General features: G+C 38.2%; 3 protein-coding genes across 3 annotated transcripts; all 3 read left to right on the top strand.

Moving 5' to 3' along the window:
* Positions 1–2647: 2647 nt before the first annotated feature.
* On the top strand, positions 2648–9492 carry LOC132035126 (uncharacterized). The gene is made up of 2 exons (XM_059425432.1): positions 2648–3951; positions 7373–9492. Exon 1 carries the CDS (start codon positions 2656–2658, stop codon positions 3472–3474), a length of 819 nt encoding a protein of 272 aa, XP_059281415.1. The 5' UTR covers positions 2648–2655; the 3' UTR covers positions 3475–3951; positions 7373–9492.
* On the top strand, positions 3599–7511 carry LOC132034650 (uncharacterized). The gene is made up of 2 exons (XM_059425033.1): positions 3599–3865; positions 7371–7511. The coding sequence occupies exons 1-2, from the start codon at positions 3599–3601 to the stop codon at positions 7509–7511; spliced, it is 408 nt and encodes a 135-aa protein (XP_059281016.1).
* On the top strand, positions 8522–9543 carry LOC132034649 (uncharacterized). Its single transcript, XM_059425031.1, has 2 exons — positions 8522–8817; positions 8913–9543. Exons 1-2 carry the CDS (start codon positions 8522–8524, stop codon positions 9541–9543), a joined length of 927 nt encoding a protein of 308 aa, XP_059281014.1.
* The last annotated feature ends 620 nt before the right edge of the window (positions 9544–10163 follow it).

Raw genomic sequence — 10163 nt, 5'->3', positions numbered from 1 at the left:
AAATAGAGTAGTAGAAATTGAACCAAGAACTATGGATCAAGCACTTAGGATTCCACATTGGCATGCAACAATGAAAAAAGAAGTTGATGCACTACATAAGAATTACACCTGGACCTTAGTACCTAAGATTGCAGAAATGAATATAGTTGACTTAAGGTGGGTGTTTCAGACTAAGCTAAAATAAGATGGTTTCATAGACAGATACAATGCTGGGTTGGTTGCCAAGGGATATCCCAACTGAAGGAGTTGATTTTGAAGAGACCTTCAGTCTTATAGCTAAAGCTATAACTATAAGAGTAGTATTATCAGTGACGGTTAATTTACAATTGCCTATTTGACAACTAAATGTCAAGAATGCATTTTGCATGGACATCTTCAAGATGAGGTTTACATGATCCTAAAAAGCACCATATGATCCTAAAAGTCATTCAGAGCTTGGTTTGACAGCTTCAATTTGTAGTTGCTTTTTCTTGGTTTCAAATGCATTAGAGCAGGAACCATCGCTATTTGTAACTGCAAGAGAGATACCATTCTGCTTCTCTTATATGTATATGATATAGTAGTTACGGGGAGGTCTCTTGAATATATCAAACAGATAATCACAAATTTGGGAAAGAGTTTGCAATGAGGATCTTGGTTCCTTACATTTCTTTCTTGAAATTGAGGTCGCATAATCAAAGTAAATTTGCAATTGAATTACTCAAGAAAATTGATACGGTGCTAGCTAGAGCAGTGAACACACCACTGGCACAAAAAATGACTTATAAGAAGCTACATGTAATCCAGTTAACGCTTTAATGTACAGAAGCATTATAGGTAGTCCCCAGTACCTCATACTGACTAGACTAGATATAGCCCATGCAGTAAATCTAGTATGTCAGTTCATATGGATTCCAATTAGTGAGCATCTTCAGGCTGTGAAAAGAATTCTCAAATATGTGAAAATGGTCATCCAACTTGGACTCAAATTGCTTGGAAAGTCACCTTTTAGATTGTACGAATACTTTGATGCAGACTGGGGAGGATGTACATCAAGCAGATTATGCTACATGATGTACAATATATTTGGGTGCCAACTACATATCATGGGAATCTAAGAAGCATCATACAATTGCAAAGGTCAAGTGTTGAAGTCGATACAGTGCACTAGCCTTAGCTGACATAGATTACTTGGATAATCTACATACTGAGAGACATTGGTGTAACTCTGAAGGAAACTCCAATATTGTTCTGTGACAACTTTAGTGCATTATATATGACTATGAACTGATCAGTCCTACATGCCAGAAGCTGTGGAAGAGCCACATGCATTCAAGGGGTGTCAACCGACACCCCTTTGCCGAAAAATTACACTGTGTAAATACGTAAAAATATTTTTCTTTATGTATATATATATATATGTGTTGAACCCCCTTAATTTCGTCATAGATTTAATTTTTTATATTTTGACACCCCTGAGTAAAAATTCTAGTTCTGCCACTGACCAAAACTAACCATGTCGGAGATGGATTATCGCTTTGTTAGGGAAAGAGTGGCTAGAGGACAGCTTGTAACACAATTTGTTCGATCCCAGGATCAGCTAGCTGATATTCATACTAAAACACTTACAAAACAACAATTTGCAGGATTTAGAAGCAAACTAGGAGTTGTTGTACTACCTCTCTTTTTTTTTCTTTTTTTTTTAAGCAAATCCACTAGGCGAGGTGCCTAGGGCTAGTTTTTTTTATTTATATAATAAAAGCGAAACGCAAAGGAAAAATACAAGCAAGGAGGCTAGGCCTTACCTTACTAATCATATTAAGGCGTAAAAAACCTCTACTAACTAACATGCATGTAAAAAATAAGAAGAAAAAAGCACTAAATATCCTATGATCATCACAGAGTTTATAACACACTCTATGAAGATATTACAACTGATAATACTCAAATAGTGAAATATTAAAATAAGCAAGAATATAGAGTCAGACCCTTGTTTTTTTGGAATTGTGAATTCCTCAAGGAGATGTAGCCCAATAAAAATCTGATTCTTCACTTTGTCTTCTTCTTCCAACAGCTTCAAAATCTCTTGATACTTCATCAAATCTTCTTGGATCTATTGGACCTTGTTGATTTAGTTTAACCTTGTACTACCTCTCACTAGCTTGAGGGAAAATATTGAAGATTAGGATAAGAGCAAGAGATCAACCGAGTCTTATCTAGTGGTAGAACTAGGATTAAGACTCTACAAGTGCATTGTAACTAGGAATCTAATAGCATAAAAATACATCAATTCAATCAGCTCCTCTTTTCCTTTCTATACTGCATTTTCTACAGTATGACTCTGTCATGCATGATCTATTGGTCCACCATTATCTTATATTTTATTATGATAAAATTTAACTATTAATTTAATTATATTTTCTACCAAAAACATAATACTTGAACTAAATGAATCCCATCATTATCGTAATTCCTTCTTCTCATCAGTCATCACTAATAAAATAGCTAGTAAAAGTTGCCTAACTCCCATATATCCTTTAATTTAATTTCAGTGAAGCTCAAGTTGAATATATATATATATATATATATAACAAAACCATAGTAACAAAAAGACAGCTGCTAATCTCCAACGGGACATAACATCCATATCTACGTTTGAGCTCACGCTCCGTCCCTATGGGGACGCCGAAATCACCGGAAAAGGCGCGTTTAGTAGACAATCCTCAAGGAGAAGGCAGTGGAAAGGCTTTTGCTAACGAGAATCAACAAAAAATCAATTATGCCATGGCAATCCAAAACCCAGCAATCCCTAACCCAAGTCATAGTCAATTTGGGAACCCCGAAGTCAAGGCTAGGAGCACTATTCACAATGGTGTACCAGCGGTGCTATTCAAAGCCAAGGATTACTATGAACTCATGGCTCTGGAATTCAAGTATATGTTGGTTGGTAAATTCATCAAAACTCGGCCTCAGCTTGATAAGATAAGGTCTAAATTTGCTGAGAAAATCTCGATTAAGGGTACTTGTAAAATTGGGGCTTTTAATTATCGAACCGTGTTTCTTGATTTCGATAAAGAAGAAGACTTTAAGAATGTATGGTACAGAAGATCAGTAGAAATAGAACGTCAGGTCATGTGGTTTGAAAAATGGTCTCCTCATTCTAAACCCGATGAAGACTCACCGATTGTCCCGGTGTGGGTGTTACTCCCTGAACTCCCCTTCCACTGTCATTCTTGGAACTATATTAAGCAAATTGTTCGACCGGCTTGGATTCCCTTATCATCTGATTTGGCCACTGATCATAGAACTAGGCCAAGTATGGCCAAGGTGAGATTGGAAGTAGACCTCACCAAACCAAAAGTGACTTCTATTTTTGTTGGTGTGGAGGAGGATTCCTCTTCGTTGAAAGGTTTCTATCAGAAATTGGAATATGAAAACCCCCCCAAAATTCTGTATTCATTGCAAGATGCTGGGACACTCTATCGTTCAATGTAGAAGGGTGGCACAAAGAAAGAACAAGGAGAAGGACAGCAAAGAGAAGAATAACAAGCAAGGAGATGATGCTGAACCTAGCAGGGTGAACGACAAAGAGTTGGACACTGCTCTAGAACAGGAAAAGATGGTAAAAAATAAGCAAGAGGTGAAGGCCAAGAATCAGGAAATTAAAGGAGGAAAGAACAGGGCCAAGAGGAACAGGCATCAAAATAATAAAAACGAGGTTCAGCAAAATATAAGGGAGGAAAAGGACAAAGAGACACAAAACAAGCAAGCCACAGAAATGGTGGATGTGGAAGACACTGCTGAAAAGACCACGTCTGTGCTAAAAAAGAGACTGAACAATATTAAAAGGAAGAGGAAGAAGAAAATGCCTAAAAAGAGAAGCAAGGTAAAAATCCGAATAGGGAAAGATAGAGGGGGAGAAGTAGAGTCCAACAATATACAAGAAATTAACAAGGAGGATAAAGATCAGATGTCACGACCCAACCCCGTAGGCCGTGACTAGTGCCCGAACTGGGCACCCATACGCGCTCTTTAACCAGATTCGGCATACAGACGACTTATACATCTATAAATATCAAACGTGGTTCCAAACGGACGCATACAAACACATATACGTACGATGTGTCTCGGTAAGGCTGTATAATATACATAACATGTCAAAGATATAGACATGCACGTGACAAGGTCGCGCACGGCGGATGGACCGTCCAAACACAACTCACACGTCGCATCCGAACAAAACCGTACATAACCCACATCCGTGTCTACGGACCTCTACGGAATAACGACCGATGACGGGACAGGGCCCCGCCGTACCCTAAACAAACATAAACATATACACCGAAAGAGTATATACCCAAAATATCGGCTCCAGAACAAAGGGAGCACTCCAAACAGCAGAATGGAAATCCTACGCTGGCGGATCACCGAAACGTGTGTCTGTACCTGCGGGCATGAAACGCAGCCCCCGAAGAAAGGGGGTCAGTACGAAATATGTACTGAGTATGCAAAGCAGAAGATATAGTAACAAATCTGAGTCATGATCGAAACAGAGGTATAGAAAATAAACATAATAACCAGAATCTCAAAATGCTGTCATCCGACACGCAAGTCATGCAACAGAGGTACAGAAAACAAATATAACGATCAGAATGTCAACACGCTTACTCCTGAAATACAGATCATACATATACATACCGAAGCACATCTTAACATCATACCTTATCATCTGAGCTGACATTAACCGATGTGGGATTCGCCTAAACCAATGTGGGATTTGCCTAGACCAATGTGGGATTTGCCTAAACCAATGTGGGATTTGCCTAAACCAATGTGGAATTTTTTTGCGTCATCATTGGGTTTGCCCCACCATTGGGTTTTCCCCACCACTGGGTTTGCCCCACCATTGGGTTTGCCCCACCACCGGATCTGAAACCAATTGATCATATTTCCGAATTCGTATACATAACATACAACATAGCATACATACACAGTACCTGACTGAAAGGGGCTCGGCGTACCGGTCATATCATAACACCAAAATATATACGCATCGGTAAATCAGACCATCATACCATGTTTCGGAATACACATCATATTTCAGAATACAACATAGTGCGTGCGAAACATAACCGGCCCGGGACTTGGCAAAAAATGTATCCACAGAATATGCGAACAGAATCGTGAGTAACCAAATATAGTTTAAAACATTTTCAAAGATTCAATGGGTTAATCAAAACGAACCGTCTTTTATAAGCCAAAACAATAGTTAAATCAGATTTCCTCCGAAGATCGCTTGGGAACAGATCAGACAGAACTTTAGAAATCATAGTTTCATATCAAAATCATATGCATAAGATTATTATCATAAACTTAAAAGGTGAATAAACTGATCATACTTGAAATCGGGATAATAACCAAATCAAATTCTTTTAAAAGTCGTCAGGATTACGAAAGAAGAGCCGCGGGACCCACGGACGGGTGTCGACCCGAGTCGGGCCCGCTTACGAAAAACACACTTATCATATGCCATGCAATCACCTACGAGCATATCGAGGCAATCCGAGCCTTTCTGTGAAAGATACGGGCGTTCGTAGTTTTAGAATCGTTTAAGAATAAAAACCCTTTTTTTTTTGAAAAATTAAACTTTCATATAACTTTGGTAAATCAATACTCCTAAGGACATAAGGATCAATATTTCATCATACCAACCATATGAATACCAAGAAACAAATGCGTATCATAGACATGCTCAGATTGCGAGAATAGAGTTTCCTCGAAGTTCGTGTCATAGCCTATTTTTAACTACGGCATGCCAAAGAAAGAAGGTTGCTTTACATACCTCGCACGCACTCACCGCTAATCCAAACTCAAGCTAAAGCCAATCTACGCCTCGGGCTCTCCAAGGTCTACAAACAAGTCATAATATGCCAACATTAGCTATAGGCATTTTGGGCATTTAATTCCAATTTCGCCCTTAATTCTACAGAAATTTGGGCAGTATTTCCCCTGTAAATAGGCTACCCCGAGAATTTAACTCGGCTAAATCAATCAACAACAACCACAACAACCAACCTAGCAACATTTATAATCAATCTGAAAGGCAATACAACAATAATAGCTCTCTTTTCCATCATTCAACAACATTCATAAATCCAATTCAACGGCTTACCTTCAAGCCAGCATCGACACTTATGCATTCAAATACTAACCCGAACCCATACCAACAATATTTAAATACATTCTAAGCAATTCATACAACATTTCCAACAATCCAAAATTTTCTCCAATTCACCCGAGAACAGCCCCTAAACCCGAGACACCCCTATAACCTTTTCTTCATTTCAAAACCATGATTTGCATCAACAATTTATATTCTAACAATGCTATTCTCCTTAACATACAAATTACATTAAATGTACAATAGCCTCCAAATCAGTCCGCAACAAATACCACATCAATTTGAGTCATTAAACATTCATTTCCAACATAGAATTCGTAACGACGACGACTAAAACATTAAGCGACATTGATTCATTTCTTGTTACATGAATGGTCTACATTCGGCCAACACACAACATATACATATGTAGATGATTCTCAATCATTTCTTCACACTACAACCATCAACATGCTAATTAGACTTTAATTCATCACTTACACATAACACAACACACATACACTCCTCACGGCTAAGCCTCATACACAAGACCTCAATTCCAACTTACTATATTTCATGATATTCATATATTTTAACATACTACAACATGCATACAACTTTCATAACACATAAACAAGATCAAATCTTACCTTTCTTCTTTCAACTTCACAATAGCCTAGGGTTTCCAAGGATGAAAACTAATGGGTTGATCGCTCCAACGACGCTTCCACGCTACTTAGGGACCTCAAAATAGTGGGTTTGAATCAACAAAATAATTTTGGAAGGGCTAGAATTGAACTTAGTTTTTGAGGGTTCTTGGCCGAGAGCCTCTAGTGGTGGTTCCTCAACTTCTTGTTTTTTTTTTCTAAGTGTTGGAATGACTTAGGATGACTAAAAGTCATCTTTTAAGCTCTAAGATAATTCATCCAAGTGTCCCTTGGCCCACACAAGTGTTGGACCAATTAAAATTGTCCACAAATTGTGTGGGCCACTCCCACTCTACACGGCCACAACAAGGAGAAAAAGCATGATTCTCAAGTTCCACAATTTCCATTTTTGATCCCAAATTTTCCTAATTGTCCCATGCCAACAAATTCATGAACCAATTATATCGCAAAACAAAATCAAAGGCGAAAAGTCCCGACTTTGTATCCCAGAATGGTTTGGACCCTAACTTATCATAGTTAACCCGAATTGTCCCAATATACAAAAATGCGGGATATAACATCAGAGAGGGACAAAAGATGACTATAGTGAGGGGGAGATTGAATCCAGAAATGTTAAGGATGGGATGGACCAACAACAACAACAGGATAATGAGCATGTTAATATAACCAGTGAGAATAGACAAGAACAGGAGGAAATGCATTAGGAGGGAACAAGGGATAATAACAAGGCCAGGAGCAGAGAGAATGATAACGAGACTATGTCATCCAGTCTCCCCTCGAATATCAAGAACCATCCTGGAATTAATCTAGTGGTGGATTTAAATGAGAATACGCCAGAAACCTATAAATCCCAAGAGGAGATGGAGAATTACTGTGAAGAGGAAGACACTGAGGTTAGCAAGAGTAAGGAAAGGAAAGAGTATAAGTTCGAGGACCAATCACAGGATGAATGTGATGCTCAACAACATTTGAAAGAGGCATGCGACAGAATTGGCATATCCCCAGAAAGAAGACGCAGAAGTAAAAAAAAGAAGATATGAGTCGGTAAACAGAAGCAAAAAAGGATTCAACAAGAGCATTCCTCCTAATATAAGTATGGAACTGCCCAGGGACAGCAAGACTAACAGTAAAATGGAACTGTCCAGGGATAGGAAGACCAACAACAAAATTAGTCAAAACAATGGAAGCAAGAATTCGGAGAATGAAATAGAGAACAGTTGTGATAGCAAAACTGAGGAACAGGAAAAAGATAGTAAAAATCAAGAGGAAGAAGAAAGCCAACAAAAAAGAGTGACATGGCTGGGGGCAAGGATAACAAAGAAAGAAACAAGAAGAACAATAAAAGCAGCAAAGCTAGCAAGAAAAAATCTTCACCTTCTTCCAGGGGAGGTAAGAACAAAAAATCCTATCATTAAATGTTTCCAATGATCAGTGCTATTATTTGAAACATTAGAGGTGTAAGATCTAGAAAGGCCATTCACAGACTCAAGAGAATGGTCAACAAATACAAGCTTGACATGGTTGCTATTTCAGAGCCTATGGTAAATGGTAACAAAATAGAGGGATACAAAAGTTTTTTGGGATTCAAGCATTGCATTTCCAACATCAATGGAAAAATCTGGTGCTTTTGGAGAGATGGCTGTGTAGTCAGCATTGTTAATAATTTTGAACAAATTACCCTCAAAATCCAAAAAAAAAAAAAAATTGTCAGGAAATGTATGTTACTGCAATTTATGCTAAATGCACGCCTGGTGAAAGAATGGAGCTTTGGAGTAGCCTGGATATTCTTAACAGGGATATTAAGCTCCCATGGTGTATTGGAGGGGATTTTAATGTAATCCTTCATCCAGAGGAGAAAATTGGAGGATTGCCCCATAGGAATGCTGAAAGCTATGATTTCTCTGAATGTATGGACTCTTGTGGTATAGTGGATATTGGTTACTCAGGATCCAATTATACCTGGTGCAATAATTGGAGGCCAAGCTTGAGGATTATGAAAAGCTTGACAGAGTTTTCATAAATGATCATTGGACACAAAAATATAGTTCTAACACTGTGAAACACTTATCGTGAGTTGGTTCTGACCATAGACCTCTATTTCTTAGATGGAAGAATGATCAGGTAGGGGGTATCAAGTACTTCAAGTTTCTAGAATTTTGGACCTGTCAAGAGGATTTCTTGGATGTTGTTCAAAGTGACTGGAATCTGCACATAGATGGCAACCCAATGTGGAGATTTCAACAAAAGCTAAAAAGATTGGGGAAAAGACTTGCTACTTGGTCGAGAAATGAGATTGGAGATGTTCATGAAAATGCTGAAGTCAGGGAAAATAAAATGCAAATCCTGGAGGATTTAGACATGGAGGCCAGGACTGAAAATAGTAGAGAAGAGGTGAATAGAGGTCATGCTGAGTATATATCCTGGTTAAACAAACAAGATGGTATTCTTAAACAAAAATCCCAGGTTAGATGGTTTGAAGAAGGGGATAGCAATACCAAATATTTTCATGCGGTTATCAGGGACAGAAGAAGGAAAATCAAGCTGGAAAGAATCAAGAACAATAGAGGAAGATGGGTATCTGGAGATGAAAAAATGGCAAAAGTGGCTATTAAGCATTTTGACAATTTGTTCAACCTCCATCCCAACAGTGTAGATCTTAACATTCTTAATTGCATACCTAGATGTATCAGTCCTGAGGATAACAACTTTATGTTGAGTTGTCCTCAAGAAGATTAGATCAAAGATGTTGTATTCAACATGAGTGCTGATAGTGCCGCAGGGCTAGTTAGGTATTCAGGTAAGTTTTATCATAGTTACTAGGATATAATCAAGAAAGATGTGATAGAATTTGTTCAGTTTTTCTTTTCTGGAGGAAAACTGACAAAATTCTTTGCACATACTCTTCTAGTATTAATCCCTAAAGTAGAATGCCCCTCTGATTTCTCGAGTTCGTTTATCACGACCTCGAATTTTTCTAGCAAAATAGTTACCAAAATCATTTCTAGAAGGCTCGATCCTTTGCTTCCCACAATGATCTCTGATAATCAAAGTGGATTTCTCAAAGGAAGGCTTATTACCGAGAATATTCAGCTAGCACAAGAGATTGTACAGGATATTAAATGTACTAACAGGGGAGGCAATGTGGTGATCAAGCTCGATATGGCTAAAGCTTACGACAGGATGTCATGGCCCTTTTTTATGGCTGTGCTACAAAAGTTTGGGTTTTCTGATGATGTTACCAATATGCTGATGAGAGTAATATCAAATGTATGGTATTCCATTATTATCAACGGCACCAGAAATGGCTTCTTCTCTTCAAGTCAAGGCCTTAAACAGGGAGACCCTCTATCACCTTC

The sequence above is a fragment of the Lycium ferocissimum genome, chromosome 10, assembly GCF_029784015.1.
Source record: "Lycium ferocissimum isolate CSIRO_LF1 chromosome 10, AGI_CSIRO_Lferr_CH_V1, whole genome shotgun sequence".
Lineage (NCBI taxonomy): Eukaryota > Viridiplantae > Streptophyta > Magnoliopsida > Solanales > Solanaceae > Lycium > Lycium ferocissimum.
This window is presented reverse-complemented; position numbering and strand designations above follow the sequence as displayed.

Bases quoted from the DNA above. Each gene is read 5' to 3' on its own strand.
- LOC132034650 (XM_059425033.1), top strand. From the start codon at position 3,599: ATGGTAAAAAATAAGCAAGAGGTGAAGGCCAAGAATCAGGAAATTAAA. The intron at 3,866-7,370 runs GTAAAAATCCGA...ATATAACATCAG, and splicing joins TGCCTAAAAAGAGAAGCAAG to AGAGGGACAAAAGATGACTA.
- LOC132034649 (XM_059425031.1), top strand. From the start codon at position 8,522: ATGTATGTTACTGCAATTTATGCTAAATGCACGCCTGGTGAAAGAATG. The intron at 8,818-8,912 runs GTTTTCATAAAT...TCTATTTCTTAG, and splicing joins ATTATGAAAAGCTTGACAGA to ATGGAAGAATGATCAGGTAG.
- LOC132035126 (XM_059425432.1), top strand. From the start codon at position 2,656: ATGGGGACGCCGAAATCACCGGAAAAGGCGCGTTTAGTAGACAATCCT.